Source organism: Panthera onca, chromosome D3, assembly GCF_046562875.1.
Source record: "Panthera onca isolate mPanOnc1 chromosome D3, mPanOnc1 haplotype 2, whole genome shotgun sequence".
Lineage (NCBI taxonomy): Eukaryota > Metazoa > Chordata > Mammalia > Carnivora > Felidae > Panthera > Panthera onca.
In genome coordinates, this window is record NC_138350.1 from 65,962,372 (window position 1) to 65,982,924 (window position 20,553).

At 44.2% G+C, this 20,553-nt stretch overlaps 1 protein-coding gene across 1 annotated transcript in view; it reads right to left on the minus strand.

Annotated features, from left to right (window-relative positions):
- The window catches only part of LOXHD1 (lipoxygenase homology PLAT domains 1), a 162,619-nt gene that overhangs the window by 97,432 nt on the left and 44,634 nt on the right, over positions 1 to 20,553 (minus strand). Inside the window, exons 7-10 of the mRNA XM_060613756.3 lie at positions 12,350 to 12,473; positions 9,595 to 9,845; positions 1,020 to 1,155; positions 297 to 457 (exon numbers count right to left, since the gene is read on the minus strand). Of these exons, the coding sequence (XP_060469739.3) occupies positions 297 to 457; positions 1,020 to 1,155; positions 9,595 to 9,845; positions 12,350 to 12,473 (672 nt within the window). The remainder of the gene's footprint in view (positions 1 to 296; positions 458 to 1,019; positions 1,156 to 9,594; positions 9,846 to 12,349; positions 12,474 to 20,553) is intronic.

Sequence of the window (20,553 nt, forward strand, 5' to 3'; positions counted from 1 at the left end):
ACTATGATTCCCCAGGATTCTAGGCTCCCCAAGAGCATTTCATACCTGCTTCTGTCCCCCAGGTTTGGTTCTGGAGTGTTTGATTCAGGTGAAGGTCCAGATCCAAAGTGCACACCATTCAATCAATACTTTGCCTATAAATCACTCTGGCACCCCTTGCAAGGAGCTGAACTTCTCATTGCACCCTTTTGTCTTCAAACTGGATTCAATCTGGCTTAGAAAACCATCCCCATGACAAACACATCTTATGTCCCTTCCTCCTTCATCCCTCCCAGCCCATTACACTTCCTTCCTACCCTAAATTTCTCGATTATGCCTGGTTTGAACCACTTGTTATTGGGATTCAGGAGAATCTCATCCGTCCGCCCCTTCTGCCCATAAATCTGGATGAAGATTGGAGAGTTGGTACCAGCTTTCTTCAAGTCGGTCGTCCAGACCCACAAGGACCAGGGGAACTCTGCAGAGACAGGTCAAGAATAAAGAGATTTTCGTGTTACCAGTGGGGAAGGCGAGTAAATCCAAGGAGCTCAGGAATGAAGCACAGACCATGCACAAGTGTGGCCCACTCTCAGAAACCCCCTCTAACAGGTGCCAGTATTAGGAACCCAAGGATTCCCTGCTATTTGAAAGAGGGTACCTCAATGTTCCTTTTAACGTGGAAGTCTACTAGTATGTTTTAAGTAGGGAGAAGAGTTGACACCCTGCACCTCTGTATATTTAGAGTGCACTGTGTTAAACCGTTCAGTTTAACATCTAGCCCCTCACAGCAGCAGCTTATGCAGTTTGGGGTCACAGGGGTACTAGGCCTTGGTGCCGGGTGTGTAACTCTATGCCGGGCACACAGCCTGTATCTTGGAGAACCAAGCTCTGCGGGGCCCATTCCCTTCCTTTCTAGAGGAGACCTGAGAAGCAGAAGTGGACTCCTTCGAGGTGAAGCTCTTGCCCAGGGGTCTGACATCCTGGCCTCTGTTGGCCCTGTCTGCAAGGCCACCAGCCTCTGATGCAGCCCCTGCACCTACTTTTTAGCCTCTTCTTCCTGAGAGACACCATCTCGTAGAGCTGCCTCTCGATCAGCCCGTCCACCTTCTTCTCGTCCAGCCAGTTGCTGCAAGGGAAGGTCTGCTGGATGCCGGTGAAGGGGCACAGAATCACCACCTGGGAGGGCAGATGAGTCTCCTGCAGCAGGTCCCCGGGTTGGGACCCTTACAAAGTTTGACAGCCTCTTCATATTATGGGTCGTCTACATCAGGTTCCTCAAGGAATGGCACTTCTCTTACTGTTCTCTGCCTCACTAAATCTTCGACCAAGAAATACCCCCCCCCACACAAGAGGTCTTCCCAAGTAGGTATTATCCGTCCTCCAATTTACCAGCCCAAATCCCGAATCCTCCCCTATATATAACACGCTCTTTGAACCCCGTGTTTCTTCACGCGCTTCATAAAACCTCAGACCAAACCAAATGAGCTAGAATACAACATTAATTCCCTACATTTGTCTTGTAGGGAAAAGGTCAATCACATAGAGAGCAATGTGTATCTGGAATTTAATACAAAAACAAACTGCTCTCTTCGGGGCTTGAGCCTCATTAAACCTTTCCTACACTTTCTCTGATCACATTCTGAACTCATGAGTTCAGAACTCAGAAGTGTATCCAGCCTAGGCCACTCACATTAGAGATGTCCAAAGGAATGTTCTTGTGACACTACAAGATTTTCTATCAACCAAGAAATTTTGACTATTCACATTGCTAGATTCCCTGCTTTATCTTCTTTTTAACTTGAAAGCTAATTTGACTCTAGCGCTGATCAAGCATTTTGACAAACTACTGTCTTACTGGGTGTTTGCTGTCAGTTGTTTATGGTTATTACCATTGACTATAGTTTCCTTGGATTGAATTATTATACTTAGATATACCCAGATATCTCTGAGAATTCAACTAATACTGTATGACTGTCATAGCCGTATGAAACCTTGCCTTATAACCAAGGGGAAGGAAGATAAAAGATTAGGGTCGGGGAGGGGAGTGTGTACACCCTCTATCTCCCAGAGAAACTCTCCTTCCTAGAGATAAATGATGTCTCAGAGCCTCAGGCAGTAGCCTCCTCAAACACTTTAGTCCTGTGACACAAATGTGTTAGCAATTCATAGAGTCTATCCCAACATGCATTCAACATATGGGAAAGCTGAGGTCCAGAAAAGGGAATGAAGTGCCCAAGTTTGGAGTTAGTTGGTGTCAGTACCAGAAGCATAAATGCTCTTGACTCCTATTAGTTAGGGGCCTTTTACACCCATCAGCGAGAATTTCAGGATTCCTATTAAGGCTGAGGTCCCCTGGGACCCATTACTGCACGCCATCTTTTATGCTGAAGAGTCTATGCAACCATGCATTCAGAAGTGGACCTACCTGTACACAAAGATGGAAGGCACCCACAGAGGGTGGTCTAGGGGCACAGAAAGTAATAATCACCAACAATTATTTAACAACCTTTCTTTCTTCCCTCTGAACAAATCCTGCAATTACTTCTTCTTAGTTTACTCCTGAATTACTCTCTAGTTTTTACATGTGTATTCGTCTTGTTTGATCAATAGGAGGAGCAAACTCCTAAAAGGCTGAGGTTGTATGTTCTCACCCCTTATGGCTCCCCCAAAGATGGCTCTAAGCATACAATAAGTACTTAAAAATTCTTGTTAAAAGTTCTACTTCTGGAATAGGTAGTCCAACAAACAAGGTAGTCTGAAAAGCCTCTCACCACTGCAAAATACCCACAGGCCATATAAATAACAGGAAATATCATTTTATATACATTGTTGAGCTGACAAGAAGTTACAGAAAGGCCATAAGAGCCAGCAAAATTCAGAGTAAGCAGAAGCCAAGAGAATGGGTATATGTGAAGGCTAAAGTTGGTGCTGCACCAAAAGCGAAAAGACAATACCAGACACCCAGAGATCAGGAAATCAACAGCCAATTGGAAGCAGGAGGCTAGCCGTTGGGCTTTGCAAACTGGAGGATATGAACTACAAATCCTGAATAAGCAGAAACACTTGAAGGAGCTGCTCCCTCAGAAAAAAGGTAGAGAGGGGAACATCTGCAAAGGGATCCTATCTTCTCTGCCTTTGCTCCAGACAGATGATAATAATCTTCCCTGAGAATTAGTTACCATAAGCCTGGTCCCAGGCAGAATAAGTAGTAATACACAGACACCTAGATGTGTCGGGACACCTAGATGTGTCAAAGAGAAGCACCAGCATGCCAAAGACAAAAAGAAGATAAGAGCATCAGGACAGAAAAGAGAGCTGACAGCAATTAGACTAACAGAAGCCAGAAAATGCCTGGGGGAGGGGAGGGGCAAAATAACTCAATCTAGAATTCTGTACTCCAGAATTATCTTTCAAGAATGAGGATGAGGATGAAATAAAAACATTTCCCAAATGAACAAAAACAGAGCCCACCACCAACAGACCCTAACCAAAGGAACTTCTAAAGTGTGAACTTCAGGAAGAAGAAAATGGACACCAGTAATAAGGTCTCTGATGCAAGAAGGGATGGCAAGCAAACAAACTGGCAAGCATGTAGGTAAATCTAAACAGTGATTCTACACAACTGTATCTCACGTGTGGATTTGAAAATAATTTAAAATAAGCTAAAACACTAAGTGAGAATAGCATGAGGCCCAGATGCAGGGTTATTACCATTAGAGATTTTCAAGGTCCTTGCCAAAAAGAAAGTAGAGATGGTAACTGAATTTTGGGTTTGCCACATTAAGTATGTAGGGTAAAACTTCAAGAGTAACCAGTAAAACAACAACACAAAACAAACCAGAAATAGAATATAATTTCTAATTTAGTATCAAGGGAAAAAAACAACCAATCCAAAAGAAACAAAAACTATAAAAGTAGAAAAACCAACATGCCAGAAAGTACAATAAATATAAGTGGACTAAGTTTGCCAGTTAAAAGACAGATGGTATCAGACTGGATTATGGTAAAGATTTAGTTAATTCACCAAGAGGCTATAGTAACTCCACACTTAATAACATAGCCTCACACTATATAGAGCAAAAACTGTTAGCTCTACCATAAGAAATTGAAATATCTACCACTCATGTGAGAAATTTCAACACATCTTTCTTAGTAATTAATAGATCAAATAAAATGCTAGCAAGGAAATAGATAATTCAAATAATAAAAGTATTAATAAACTGAATTTAATATATAAACTCAAAATCTTAAATTCAACTCTAGGAACAAATGCGCAAATTGAACATGCATTGTAAAATAAATTTCAAATCTCCTTAAATGGCATCATACAGACTATGTTTGCTGGTTGAAATGATATTAAATTAGAAATAAATAACAAAACACAACAAAAGAACATGTATTTAAAACCTAAAAATCACACCTCAAAATAGCTAATGGGTCACAGAAAAATTTTAAGTAGAACAATAACTAAGCATAAAGCAAAAATAAAAAAGCATAAAGGAAAAAGCTGACAAATTGCCTTTCATCAATATTGAAAGTTTCTGCTCTTCAGAAAACATTGTCCTGAAAATGAAAAGGAGGGGCACTTGGGTGGCTCAGTCAGTTAAGCATCCAACTCTTGATCTCAGCTCAGTTCATGATCTCACAATTTGTGAGATGGAGCCCCACATGGGGCTCTGCACTGACAGTGTGGTGCCTGCTTGGGATTCTCTCCCTCTCTCTCTGCCCCTCCCTTGCTTGCTCGCTCTTGCTCTCTCAAAATAAATAAGTATACTTAAAAAAAAAAAAAGAAAATGAAAAGGTAGTCACACTTTGGGAGATTATACTTAATACACCACAAACATATAGAGATATAGCTGACAAAATACTTCTATCAAGAATATATGAATAGCTCTTATAAATTAGTAATGAAAAGACAAAAAAAATTTAGATAGTCAAAAGATACTTCACAAAAGATATACAAATGACCAATAAGCACGTGAAAATAATGTTCAACGTAAGTGGTAATCAGAGGCATGTAAATTAAAATCACAATCAAATACCATGATATGCCCATTATAATAGCTAATAAATAAAAGATTGACAATATCAAGCGATAGTGAATTCTCATACATCAGATGGGCATACAAAACAGTATAGCCACTTGAAACCAGCTTGGGAGATCTTTAAAAAGATATGTGTATATCTACCATAGGATCCAGATATTCCACTTTTAGGTATTTACCCAAAAAAATTAAAAACATGCTCATACAAAGACTTGTACATGATTTTTCATAGCAGCTCTGCTCATAATAGCAGACAAAGAACAAAAACTGGAAGTGACCCAAATGTACACAAACAGTTGAATGGATGAATGAACTTGTAAACCCTAACAGTGAAATAATACTTAGTGATAAAAATAATAAATTACTAATATGCAACACAACACAGATAAATATCAAAAATATTATACTGAGTAAAAGAAGTCACACGCACACGTGCGCATACACACACACAGGAGTGCACGCTGCATGATTCCACTTATATTAAATGCTAAGAAAGACAATTCTAATCTTTAGTGACTGAAATCATGTTAGTGTTTCGAGCCATATAGACTGATGGGGGTGGGTGGAGCACAAGAAACAGGTTGCAGTGATGGAAATTTCTGTGTGTCGGTTCTGGTAATAGTTACATGGTATATGAATTTGTCAAAACTCATAGAACTGCACAGTATAATTCTATGTCAATTATACCTCAACAAAGTTGATTTTTAAATGAAGCAATAAAATTAAACTGAATGGTAATAAAAATATTCCATAGTGTAATGTGTGGGGTGCAGCTAGGGCACTACTCTGAGGCAAAGTTATAGTATCAAATGCTTATATGAGAAAACAAGTCGGCTAAAAATTAATGAGCTAAGAATCCAACTTAAGAATTTAGAAAAATAAATGGGGCCCCTGGGTGGCTCAGTCGGTTGAGAGTCCAACTTCAGCTCATCAGGTCATGATCTCACAGTTCGTGAGTTCGAGCCCTTCATCGGGCACTCTGCTGTTGGCACAGAGCCCACTATAGATCCTCTGTCTCCCTCTCTCTCTGCACCTCCCCCACTCACATGCTCTTTCTCAAAAATAAACATTAAAAAAAAAAGAATTTAGAAAAATAGCAACAACAGAAACCCAGAGAAATTAAGAGAACAGAAACCGACAAGATGGAAAGAGATAAAATGGACTATAAACAAAGCCAAATGTTGATTATTTAAAACGACTAAACACACTTTTTGTGAGAATGCTATTTTTAAAAAGCAAGAAGTCATGAACAAATGATGTTAGAAATAAAAAGGGGATCATAATTATAGATGCAGCAGAAGTTAAAAAGATAAGGGAATGCTGTATAAGACTAACATTGTAAGTGCCAATACATTTGATACCTATAAACATACAAATTCCAAGAAAAATACAGCTCATTAAAACATTCGAGAAGATGGGGCGCCTGGGTGGCTCAGTCGTTTGAGTGTCTGACTTGAGCTCAGGTCATGATCTCACGGCTCATGAGTTTGAGCCCCACGTCGGGCTCTGTGCTGACAGCTCAGAGCCTGGAGCCTGCTTCAGATTCTGTGTCTCCCTCTCTCTCTGCCCCTAACCCACTTGCATTCTGTCTCTGTCTCTCTCAAAAATAAATAAACATTAAAAAAAAAATTAAAAATAAATAAATAAAACATTCGAGAAGAAATAGCCTAAATAATTCTATAACCAGCAAAACAAACACAACTTTTTAAATCAGTAATTTCTCTCTCTCTTTCTCTCTCTCTCTCTCTCTCTCTCACACACACACACACACACACACACACACAATTTTGTGAGAGACTGCAACCAAACTTTGAGGGACAGATCACTGCAATTTTATACACCCTCTTTCAGGAAAGACAGTATTTCTCATTCCATGCCAGGATCAAACCTGCCAAGGACTATAGGAGAAAGGAAAATAAGGGCCATGCCCTTCATAAACATATACACAAAAATTCTATATAAAATGCTGGCAAACCAATTCCAGAAGCATGTAAAATTAAAACCTTTTATGACCAAGTTTGTCTTAAAGAAATTCGGAGTTGGTCTGCCACTAGAAAATGCAGTCCTAATTCACCAAATTGACAAGTAAAAGAGAAAAGCTTCATGACTAGAGCATTAAATGCAGAAAAAGCATTAGATAAAATTCAACAATAAATAATAAAAACTTTGAACAATACAGAAATAGAAGATTTCCTAATCTAATCTAAGACTATCTACCAAACCCCTCAAAAATCATAATTACCTCAATAGAAAATTAGAAGCAGTTCCCGTAAAATCAAAACCAAAACAAAGATGTCTACTATTAACCCTACTGTTCAGCACTGTACTGCTCATGTGGTCAAATACAAAAAAAAAGAAAAAATTAACTATAAGCTTTGGAAAGAAAGAAACCAAACTGTCACCATTCACAAACAACAAAGTTTCTATAAAGAAACTTCTCCCAAAATCTGTAGACAAATTATAATTAATTAAAGTTTAGTAAGATGGCTATTTGTAAACTCAATGCACAAAAGTACTTCTATTTCTACAGAGTATTTCTATTTCTTCTATTTTAAACAAATAGTTTAAAAATATAATTTTAAATTGATATCATTTATAATAGGAACAAAAATTATAAGCCCTCTATGAATATATCTAACAAAGACACGCAAGATCTTTATCAAGAAAGATATAAAACTATAGAAAAACACTAGGTCTCCTGGGTGGCTCTGTCGGTTAAGCATCCAACTCTTGATTTCGGCTCAGGTCATGATCTCATAGTTGGTGAGATTAAGCCCCTTGTTGGGTTCTACACTGATAGCAGGGAGCCTGCTTGGGATTCTCTCTCTCCCTCTCTCTCTGCCCCTCTCCGGCTCACACACACATGTGCTTTCTCTTTCACTCTCTCTCAAAATAAATAAACTTTTAAAGTAAGGGGAAAAAAGGGGAAATATTAAAGAAGACCTAAATATTAAAGAAGACCGAAATTTTAAGAGGTACATAATGCTCATACATATAAAAAGTACTTAGTAAAGATATCAATTCTTCCAAATGGATCTACATATCCAATTGAATTCTGTTGAACATAATTCTTCATGGAACTTGGCAAGAAAATTCTAAAATTTCTATGGAAGGGTTAAGAGCCATGAATATCAATACAATCCTAAGGAAGATGAATACGATGAGTCAATTTGTCCTAGAAGATACCAAGACTTACATAAAGATATGAAATGATGAGAGTGAGTATTGTATCAGTGTCGGAAAAAATTAAATCAATAAATGGAACAGACAAAAAAGCTCAGAGGCAAAACCATACATTTGGGGAATTTGATGAGACTAAATTGCCTTTTTAGAACAGTTGAGAAAGAATTACTATTTAGTAAATCAGTGATTCTGAAACTTCCTTAATGATAAGAATTATCTGAATATCCCAATTACCTGGAAATTCTGACTCAGTAGACTTGCATTGTAGTCAAGGAATCTATATTTTTAAAAGAATTACAGGGTTTTTTAAATTGTTTTTAATTTGTATTTATTATTTTGAGAGAGAGAGAGAGAGAGAGAGAGAGCGTGAACAGGGGAGGGGCAGAGAGAGGGAGCCACAGAATCCGAAGCAGGCTCCAGGGTCTGAGCTGTCAGCACAGAGCCCAACAGTGGACCATGATATCATGACCTGAGCCAAAGTCAGATACTTAACCGACTGAGCCACCCAGGTGCCCCTGGATAAAGCATTTCTAAATTAAATCTTCCCTTGCTCAAAGAACATTGTAGGCAAGCTACGAAAAGATACTTGAACATATACTATCAACCAACTGGATGTTTGTACAAAGATGTATAAGAATGTCATGGCAACATTGTTTATATTAGCAAATATCAAGAAATACAACCCCAAAATGTCTGTAAATTAAAGAACAAATAAATGGTGACTGATTCATGCAATGCAATGAATGTGAAATTGATGAACTACAGTTTCTGTTACCAATTCAGATGAATGTCTAAAGCATAGTGTTGAATGAAAACTGCTGCATACAAATAATATATACATAGGTAACAATTCATAATAGTGTATGCTCTTTGGGGAAAAGAAAATTTTATGATTGGGCAAGGGCACAGTGGAGTTTCAAAAGTATTGGAAAAGTATTTCTTAAGTAGGGTGGTAGACAAAATGTGTATTTGTTTTCTTATCATTATCTATAGTTTACTTTCATTGAGTATATGCTTTAAAGCATAAGTATTCCACAATGCAAACATACATTCAAAAATACTTGCTGATTGACAGATTTATAAGGTGAAGTGAAACACTACACCAAGAATCAGGATAGTTTGTAACTATCAACTACTACCTCTAGATAAGCTATCCTGCAGTCTGGCCCTTGGATACGTGCACAGTGCAGCCCTCATTCCTGACCATAAGCAGAACAAGATGGACGGGCATGTTACCAATCCAATTGCCCAATGAAAGGGATTGCCCATGTGCTCTGTAGCTGGTCCAACGCAAGCAGGAAGCAGGAAGCAGGTCAGAGTTTGTATTTTCAAGTTAAAGAAGAGAGGGGTTGAATCAGGAAAGGGCCGTCCCTGGGGCATCCCTTACCTTCTCACAGTACCAGCCTCTGTTGACGCCTACATTGCCGTGTCCAATGGAGACCCGACTCAGGGGGCTAAGGAGGACAGCCAACTCGATGTGGAAGATGTCTGTGCGGCCACGGTCAAACACACCGCCTTCCAAGAAGATTTTCCCACTGTTCTTATTCCCTCTGGCCCCATACATAACCAAGTAGATTTTGGATTTGGTCCCGGCACCCCGGACATCCCCAGTGAAGACGGTGACAATATATGAAATAGCTGGTGTGGAAGCAACAGGGAAGGAGAGAGTTAGTGCCAGCTGATTACAAAATCCCACCCAAGTCTCCCCTCCCTGGCTACCGCCTCCCTAGGCCCTCCCTCTTCCACACGTCTTCATTCCCCCCTTGTCCTCCTTCCCCAGATGACATCCAGTGCCCCTCTCCGCTTTGTGCTCTTTTTTCAGTTTGTGTGTCAATGTATCTGAGTTTAGGAATAAACTGCAGGTATTACCCTAAGAAGCTGCCAGCCCTGATTACAAGAAACTAACAGAGAGAAGGAGGGATTTGAGTTGGCTAAGAATAGTACTTGTTATTAATGTTAATTACCATGTGCATATTATTAATAGCTGCCGGATGAATTCTGTTATGTCTGATTTAATTATAATAGTCAACTCCATTAATGGAGATTTATATTCGGGGCTAGCTGATTCATTTTGCTTGCTCTTTTGCTCATAACTTAAAAAGATAACTTTTAATAGAGGGCACTAATGTCTGAGCCTGACGTGCTGGGTTGAGGAAAGAGTGAGGGAAGGAGAGCACATTGTGGTCAGGCCATTTGAGGTTTTGGTCAGTCGGGAGGTGAGACGAGGACATGAAGTTCTGGGCAAGAGCCAGCAAAGGGAGATTAAGCTGTGACATGGGACTGAGTAAGAGAAAACACCAAAGACCAGCATCTGGACAGGAAACTCTGCTAAGGTCTGGCCTCCCTCCATTTTGCTCTGGAGTCTAAGGCAATGGCGTACAGGCTCACACCCCTCCACCCCACCCCCTGCCTCACCCCTAGCCCCGGACCCAGGGAAATGAAAATCCTGAAAGTCTTTTGGAGCTAGCCACATGCAGCTATGGGATGCGTGATTCATTGAAACGTTTACACCTTCCTTTGTTCAACAAACGCTGACTGAGTGCTTACTACATGCAAGGCCTCAGGGAGACTAGAAGATGAACAAATGGTGTCTCCAGCTCTGTGTTCTCCAAAACACACCCAGTACATAATCCCATGGCCCAGGCTACCAGTAATTCCCAGCCTTTGACAGACATTTCTCCTTCTCCTCTACCACTGGAGGTCAGTAAGAGTGATATGGTTAAAGGGGTCAGAGCAGACCCATTCTGGGATCTGGTTTTGTTGTTGTTGTTTTGTTTTGTTTTGTTTTAAGTAGGCTTCATGCCCAGTACAGAGCCCAACACCGGGCTTGAACTCACGACTCTGAGATTAAGACCCGAGCTGAGATCAAGAGTCCGATGCTTAACCAACTGAGCCACCCAGGCGCCCCTCCTATCTGTTTCTGAGTAAATAATATGCAAGCTTCAGTTACAAATAACGTGCAAGGCTGGAAAGTGCTGGAGCAGAGGAACGTGTGATTTCCTAACTGATAGCAGTCAAGGTCTGCCCAAGTGTCTGGTGCAAAGGAAGGGAGGGAGTGCCTGTCTACAGGAAGGAGGGAGGGCTCAGAGGGAGTGACAGGGAGCAGGAATTTGAGGAGTGTAGAGAAGAGAAATGGCATTACAGGCTGAGGAGAAAGATATTCTAAAGATAAAGTGAGAGAAAGAGTAAGGCCAGCAGCTCAGGGCGGGGTGGGGGAAGGCACGGATGAGGAGAGGGCCAGGCGAGGGGAGAGAAGCTCCCTCCCCCACCCCCCAGCAGAAGCAGAAGACAAGTGGATGAGGCAGAAGGAGGCAGAAGGAGGGTAAAGGGGGTGTAGGTTCAGGAAAGAGCAAAAGGTGTGCTGATGAGGTGGAGCGAGACAGGTGAGCATCTGGAAGTGACACAAGATGCTGGAAGATTCAGCTGACACATATGTTGCAGCCAAACCATGAAGCAGTTTGCATACTGTGCCCCAGGACTTGGACCTCTTCTCTGTGCAGTGCTAAGCAACAGGATGCTGTGCAGCAGAGCACGTTCTCAGATGGGCACATTCACGACACTGATGTTCCGGAACATCCACAAACTCCCGTGTTGGGAGGTGCGGGTTTTCTGTGGAATCCGCACAGGGTGGAGACTAAGGTGGCAGCCCGAATCCGGATCTGTCACTTGCCAGCTGCGTGACCTTGGACAGGTCTCTCAATGCCTATGTGACTCAGTTTGCTCCTCTGTGAAATGGAAATGATAACAGTTTCTATATTACGGGGTCCTTGTGAGGGTTAAAGGGGACAAAAACGGGTCAAGTGCCTAGGGGGCCTGGCATACAGTAAGCACGCAATAGTAAGAGGAGCTAAGAGTAAATCCACACCCTCATCCACTGCGAACAGGAGTTCACATCCCAGCTTCACCTAGTGGCTAATCTCTTCTGCCCTGAAAGTTAGTATCTGCTCAGGGGCACCTCCCCCGCCTCCTCTGGCATCAGCAGAGCCTCAGGCTCCAGCACAAAGGGACGGAACACTTTCAAGAGCAGGAGGAGTGGCTGGCTCCTGCTGGATCACAGGCCTCCAGGCCCACCAAGGAGAACACCGAACCTCAGGCAGAAAGTGAAATACCAGCCAATCGTGCTTCCCCTTTCTCAGTTCTACCTGTGGTCTCAGCTCCGCCCACTAAGATATCCCTTTGGATTTTGCCGTCATCTTCATCCAAGGCCAGCCAGCGGTTAAGAGGGAAGTCATATTTTCTCTTGTTCCCAAAATCTTCAATGACAATCTGGGAAGGAGAAGCGAGGGCGGGGACGGCAAGGGTCACTAACAGCGCACCTGGTGATCGAATACCTCCATCACTTGAATGCACTCTAAGAATACACTCTCACCTTCTTTGTGGCCCAGGGAAAGCTTAGCACAAGCACATGCCTTTTGCAAAGCACTGAGAGGCACATGGGGACGACTGGCAAGTACCTCCTACTTGAATGACTGAGCCACTATTCCCTCCTCTGCTGCAGATCATTTTCACAACTAAGTGCAGGAAATTTGGCAGGATGTGCCCTGTGAGACCCGGGTGTGAAGCCTGGATTTACAGACTGCAACGAGAGCATCGCCTTCCCCACCTGCTGAAGCCTGGGACCCTACCCTCGGTGAGAAGCCGAGTCCACACAAGGAGAATTACAAGCCCCAAATGAGGCACACAGAATCCCAGGGTCTGGTGATCAGGTCAGAAAACATCAGCCACTGATAGCAAGGATAAAGGAAGTGGCCGTCTACAAAGCCTCCCACAGGGCACTCACATGTGGGCCAGGCTGGCAAGGCTGAGATAAGAATGTCTTTCAGAGTTTACCAAGGAGCTGAAAGGCCCTTTCAAGCGTGCCAGGAACCCAACTGAAAACCCACTCTAAGATAACCAGACTCATCAATAACTAGAATCTCTCCCCCAGTTGTAGCCCTGTGCAGGCAGAAGCATCTGGAGACAGGGTGAGTTGGAAAGTAAAAGTGTCTGCCCAGGTGTTCCCAAGATTGCCCAAGGGCAGCGGGGGGTGGCGATTTCAATGAAAGACTCCCTTCCTAAGATCAAAATGTCTGCAGTGTGGAAACAGGGCACACACTGGGCTGCCTGAAGCCATCTCACCCTATTCTAATCCCGTTTTCAAAAAAAGAACTTTCTGGGCTAAGAGCTGTTTTCCTAAGGATACCACCCACTAGGGAAAAGCCGGTGGCCTGAACCAGTGACTGGAAGCCACTGTCCTCCCAGCCTTCTCTCCTCAGATATATCCAGCATTCAGGCTTTGGGTTATAAATCAGTCCCTTGTGAGTTTGGTTGGTGTGAGTCACCCTTCAGAGCCTGCTGATTTGATGGAGTGTCTGTACTTTAAAAGCTGACCTGGAGGCCACTGTGGCACAGGCCAGAGAGGGCTCTGCTGTCAAAGTCCAGCCTCTCACAACATTTCTATCTGCACATTTCTCGGTGGTTTTCATCTCCGTGTTAGGGGGAGACTGGGGAGTCAATGACAAAGGTCTGAGGCTTCAGCCCGCCTCCTAACCCCCTTCACTCTGGCTCCCACAAAGTTGGAAGAGCAGAGTGAAGGAAAACAGGACTTCGTTTACCAGAGAAGCTATCAAGCCTACTAATAAACCTTGGCATACAGATTCACCATCTCTGTCTTTCAGTGTTCACAGACTAGCGTACCAGCCACGGTTTCAAGAGCGAGAACACCACCCTCACAGCTCATCATCAATACCACCCTCACAGTTGTCATCAATAAAGGGCCCCCTACTGGCCTGGTGTCTGATGGAAATTCCTCACCTGGGAAGTTTAGCTAATCTGAGAAATAGAACGTGTATCATTAATTACCTCTACAAGACTAAACTAGCTGAGCCACGAAGGAAAGAGACAATATTGAATACATTTTTGGAAAAATTAGATTTTCCAAAATACTAAATACAAAGAAGGGTCAAGAGAGATGATGAGAGGTTAAACACTGGTGCAGAAAGTATCAGAGTCCATGAACAGGTCTTAAACTTTTCTAGGGGTGCCTGGGTGAAGCGTCCGACTTCAGCTCCGGTCATGATCTTGCGTGGCTCATGAGTCCGAGCCCTGCATCAGGCTCTATGCCAACAGCTCAGCTCGGAGCTGGGAGACTGCTTGGGATTCTCTGTCTCCCTCTCTCTCTTCCCCTCCCTTGCTTTGTCTCTCTCTCTCTCTCAAAAATAAACATTAAAAAAATTATAAAAAATTTAAAAAAACCTTTTCTAGATGCATATTAAAATATGTAAACAATTATTCATCAAAACTTTTGGCCCCAAGGTCTACAAGATGAGGCTGGAGGAAGCTGGCTCCCGGGGAGCAGGGTATCTGGGAGCACGTCTGGTAGCAGACGGTGATCCTTCAGTGGGCAGGAGCAGAGAAGGGGAGGCAGGGAGGGAAATGACCACGTGCCGACTGCCATATGTAAAGACTGTACAGGGGTGTGGGGGGGTGGGGAGCGGGTTCTCTCAGAGGCGTCCTGGCCTCTGCTGGGTGGGTTGTGGCTCACTCATGACCCCTGATGCTTAGACAGTCATAACCAAGAGCCCCTTCCGAGGGAGGAGTGAGTGGCTCTCCCACTTCCGTTTACAAGTTGCCCACACACCTCTGGGATTTCATGGAGTTCCTTTCAAGAATCCAGGACATGTCAGGAATGGTTTTCGCTAAGAGAATGAAATGGTGGTGTTCCCTCCAGACCACTGTTACCCAGATTCTGTTGTTGTGGCAGGGACCGCTGTAAAATAGGACTGGGGAAATAGAAACGCCCCTCACCATGACTGATAGAAGCACATACTTGGAGGCAGGAAAGGGGAGAGAGAGAGAGAGACAGACACTGTGTGTGTGAGAGACAGACAGACAGTCAGAAGCAATGACCTAATAAAAAGCAAGAACCATTATCTCCTGGAGGAATACTCTCCATGGGCAGAAAGCCCCCAGGCAGCGCTGGCCTTCTGAGAGGCAAGAGGGCAAGGAGGGGTCACGAGCCGCCTGGGAGATGAGGCCGCAGCCAGAGAAGGCCTGTCCACGGTGGAACCCACTGTCTTCAGCAGCCGCAAGGACATAGCAGAGTCATAAGATCGGACCAGCCAATGGTAAAAGTAGCTTATTCTTCTACCCCAAAGAAGAGGAGGAAAAGATGGAGCTGCCCAAGCAGGGGTCATTTCTTCCCTATTCTTCCCGATGGTTTAGAGATACACTCAGATGATCCAGGGCCTTGGGGCCTTCATTTCCGCCCCACCCTGCAAGGTAAACGTGCCCGTGTGAGCACATGGCATGGGTCCTGGAGTCAGTAGATTTTAGATCGATGGGGAGTGTCACGTATGATTCATGACAGCTCTCCCTGCTCTACACTGAAAAAATGTGCACCAATTTTATATAACCTATTAGAACAGAGGCCTGTTCTGGGCAGAAGTGAAACCCACACACACAGCAATTTGAGGAGGATGAAGGGTCCCCTCCCTCGCACTCATGCACCAAGGTGCCCGAGATGTGCACAATCTTAGTGGTCCACACAGCGTACCCACTATGTACCAGGCATGAGGGCAGGCAAAGAATGTAAAACAAGCCTCTGCTTTCAAGGGGTTTTCAATCTTTCCTTTAAAAATGCATAAATGGGGACACCTGGGCAGCTCAGTCGGTTAAGCATCCGAGTCTTGATTTCAGTTCAGGTCATGATCTCATGGTTCATGAGATCGAGCCCCAAGTCGGGTTCAGCACTGACAGCATGGAGTCTGCTTGGGATTCTCTCTCTCCCTCTCTCTCTTCCCCACCCCTGCTTGCGCTTGTGCCCTCTTTCTCAAAATAAATAAAGACTAAAAACGCATATATGTTATCCAGTAAAAGTAACCTGTGACCCATAGGCAGCCATCATCACATTTCAAGAACCACTGGAGAACTGTGGCTTCCTTCCAGAGTTCTAAGATCAAAGGGCAAAGACCAGGTAAGTTCTGACACAGGAGAAAAAAGGAGGAAGACTTTCGGAGTTTATGAACCCACTAAAATAAATCTCAGCATCTAGCTTGTGGAAAAGCAAATGAATGTTCCTTGGGGGAAACTGAGGCCCACCAAGGGAAGGTGAGATCTTCTGACCCGTCAAGAGGCTATCCTTCCCCATATGGTCCAGGTCTCAGCCACCACACTGAAAAACTATAAAACGATGTCCCATAATATAAATAAGTGTAAATGGCAGCATTTGAATGGTGACAGCCTAGGATTCTCTCCACCCTCTGCACTCCCTCTCTTCTGAGCCCACCCACACACCCCCCACCACCTCAGGCTACTGCTCAGTGAAGGCCTCTGATGGCTTATGATCAGGGCCTGCAGTGGTCCTGCCCGCACCTTCCTCCCTAACATGACTTCCCACTTCTCAGTCCTCTGAGCCCTGTGCTCTGGCCCAGATCCACTCAGTATCCCTGCCTCGCCCTCTGGCTCCTCCTCATCTGACCACAGGAGTCCTCCTCCCTGCCCCTCCTGGCAAACCCCTACCCATCTTCATGGCCCAGCTCCAGGGCACCCCTGCTGCCCAGTGAGACGCAGCTCACCCCCACCACCTTGGTGTGTTCCTTACTCAAGACTTTTATCTCATCCTGCTTGGCATTAAAGTCATGGTAATTCTGATTTCTACTCTTCAAGCCAGGAAATCTGATCTGATCGACATTACTTTACTTGTGGGACTCTCATGACAGAATGTTCACTGAAAGCTGGACTCTCCCAGAAATTTAGGGGTATATGGGTATAGTAAGTATAATTATTTAGGGACTTGTCTTATTCTTTCAAGAAGAGTGATGCTTGGGGCACCTGGGTGGCTCAGTGGGTTAAGCGCCTGACCTCAGCTCAGGTCACTGATCTTGCAGTTTGTGGGTTCGAGCCCCACATTGGGCTCTGCGCTGACAGCCTGGAACCTGCTTCAGATTCTGTCTCCCTCTCTCTCTGCTCCTCCCTTGCTTGTGCTGCCTCTCTCAAAAACAATAAAGCAAAAAGAGAAGAATGATGTTTATCACAACAGCTGCCGTTGGTAGCCACACAAATGTTTGTTGACTGTTGAGTTTTATCTGGTAACAGAAGGACACACTGAGCTTCCTGATGTCCCTAAGATCAGCTCCATGAGCCTTGGTCTCCTCCTCCTCCTGGAGCCTGTGGTGCGGGCTGCCGTTATACCGCCTACAGCATGCAGCGGGTGATCGATCTCCCGACCTGGACGGGCTAACACGTGACGCAGGGGAGGGAGTCCAGACCTGGAGTGCGGAGGACCAGGGTAAGTGCCAGGCTGGCCACTGAAGAGCTGCAAGGCCTTGGGCAAGTCTCTTTACTGCAGCAGATGGACCAAGGACAAGGCCCATTGGAGTGTGACGTGCCATTTTGTGATTGTTGCTCTTCTGAAGTGCTATGACCATCTGAGCTGATCACAGTTGTGGACTAACCCCACGTGAGGGCCCAAGCCATGGGTCGCGAAGCAAGAGCCGGGGGAGAGGAGGATGCCAGCCCCCTATGCTCCAGGAGAGGGTGCAACACAGGGGACAGGGGGTGTTGGTCACCCCAGGGGCCATACCCCTGGGCTGAGAAGCATATGTGGGCAATTGACTAGAAGGGAGACCACCTGTGAAGTGGATAATTATATTGGCTTTTAGGTTTATCCACCAAGCCCCTGAACGTAAATACCCAAGGAGCAATTGTCCTGTGAAGTCCAAGGCAACCAGCCTGGCAACTCTGAGGAAGAAGGGCACTTTCTGTGCAAGTGTCAAATCTGGAAACTCGGGCAGTTCAGCAGCCCCTTTAACTGGTGTCCCTGGGGAGCTGAGGGCCAGCGGATCAGTCCTTGGTCCTTGTAAACTGTGGAGGGGCAGCACATGGCCAGAGGTGGGGAGGCAGAACACTAGAGCTGGCTGTCCCCAGTATGGTGACACAGTGCTTTCCCCCATCCTCTGGCTTCGGGCTTGCACCCGCCCTGCCTGAGATCTAAACCCCTCCTCCCTCTCTTCCTCAGGAAAGTATCAAGTAAATCCAGGCATACTGACCTGCGAAGCGCTTAAATTGGTTTCATGTCTTATCCCCAGGAAGCCTTTTGGTTTGGCTTAAGTTACAGGAATAGGCTGTCAGGAGTCTGTCAGAAGACCGTGAACCTTTGAGGACACCCACCTTAGCACTGGGGGGGACGGGTGGAGGCCTGCCTTACCAGACCCTGAACTCACCATGCACACAATACGGCTGCACAGAGAACAACAACCAACCTAATCCTGAAAGGAGCCAAGTGCTTGGCCTTCTGGTTGAAAATAGTGCCTGATTAGCACATAAGAGGAGAAAAAGAAAGGAAGGAAGCAGGGAGACAAGGAGGGAGGGAAGGTGGGAACATCATTCCAAAGAACCAGAAGAAGGGGAGAACTCTGCAAACGGCCTCACGCTGGATACAGTACAAGAACTGAGGGGAACACACACGCTTAATGGAATACAAGAAGACTGGTCTTTATGAAATAGGACTAAACATATTTAAGACAGCAGTGGCCGCGTTGAAAAGGCAAAAGATGATAGTAAAAGGGAACCAGACTAAAGAAGGAAAAATATCAAGGAAACTATAGAGCAGCAAATCTGTCAAGGCTCTCACAATTCTGCAAGCCCTGTACCCAACTCCTCAGAATTTACTGTAAGAAGTAATCCTAGATGTGCATAAATATAAGCTATAAGAATGTTTGTGACAGCACTCTTTATAGTATCAATAATTTTGAGGAAAAGAATGTTCAACAAAAGAAGATTGATTCAGTAAGTCATGTTATATCTGTGCATTGAAATACTCTAGGACTAGGGGTGCCTGGGTGGCTCAGTCGGTTAAGTGTCCGACTTCAGCTCAGGTCATGATCTCACAGTTCGTGAGTTAGAGCCCTGCGTTGGGCTCTGTGCTGACAGCTCAGAGCCTGGAGCCTGCTTCAGATTCTGTGTCTCCCTCTCTCTGCCCCTCCCCCGCTCATGCTCTGTCTCTCTCTCTCTCTCTGTCAAAAATAAAAATTTTAAAAAAAGGAATACTCTAGGACTCATTAACAAATTGCACTGTAAAACCCTCATGTCACTCTATTTAAATAACGTGGGACATATGCATGTTCTATTTCAAAGTGGAGACACTGCAGCTTGTAAAACACTGTTTATGATGACCCCATTTAAAAAAATGATACATGTATATTAATTCATAGAAAAATAGCTGGAGGGGACCTGCATCAAAACACGAACACTGGTCATCTCTGGGTGGCGAAATCGTGGTGGTTTAGGTTTACCTTATTTTTTGTTTATTTCTATTTCCTAACCTTTTACAATGAACATGTAAATGTTCCTAACCTTTTACAACAAACATGTAAATTCTGAGAAACACTCAGAATTAGAATGGAATGCACACTGGTAGGAGAAGGAAGGGACTGGACAGCACGGCATGGGGGAGCCAATCCAGGACAGGGTGAGGGAATGTGACACGTTCTCCTGGAGTACAAAGAACAGAAAGTGGAAGGAACAAGAGAGAAGCTGAGAGCTTTGGAAAACAGAGAATGGAGAGTCCGTAAATGGTTAATTGTTACTCCTGAAGAAGAGACCAGAACAAATGCCATCCAAGCCAGAATCTGGCATATAACAGGAGATTCTCTTTTCTGAGCTACAAATAAATAAATTGTGAATAAATAAATATCCTTTGCATAAAAGTAAAGACTAATCGTGTCCCTGAAAAATAAAAAACAAAAGCAAAAGAAAGGAAGGAATGAAGGAATGAAAGGAAGGAGGGAGGGAAGGAGGATGGGGGCATAAATGAACTAACAGAGCCCCCCAATTTAGATTATTATAAATATAAAGAAAAAAAAATTCTGCAAGCATCCCAGCTAGAAAAACAAAATAGAACAGATTATCCTGAAAGAAACAAAATTCTCCTTGGCCTCAATATCAAATTTCAGAAGGCAATGGAACGAGATCTACAACACCTTAAAGGAAAAAAAGAAAAAAGAAAAAAATGTTTTCACTCTGCTAAGCTGCCCCTTCCTTTTGCAAAGGGGCCTGTTCTGGCACGAAAACCCACTTCCTTCATGAGGTTTCTGAGAGCACAGAAGTGGGGTGAGTGGGCCCATGTGACCAAGAAGGAACCTGACCTCAGGAGAGGGCAGCTGGAAAACCTGTCAAGGCCACACCCAGGCCCTGGGGTGCACCTTGCAGCTCCTTGCACTAACCCTGGGTTTTCACTCAGATGGTTCTTCTTCCCCGGATGAGGGAACTGGGCTTCGAGGTACCTGCTCTGTGCCTCATCCCGGCTGAGGTCACAAACCGCACCTGCCTCCTCTCCCTCCTCCAACCTGGAGACACACCCTGGCCT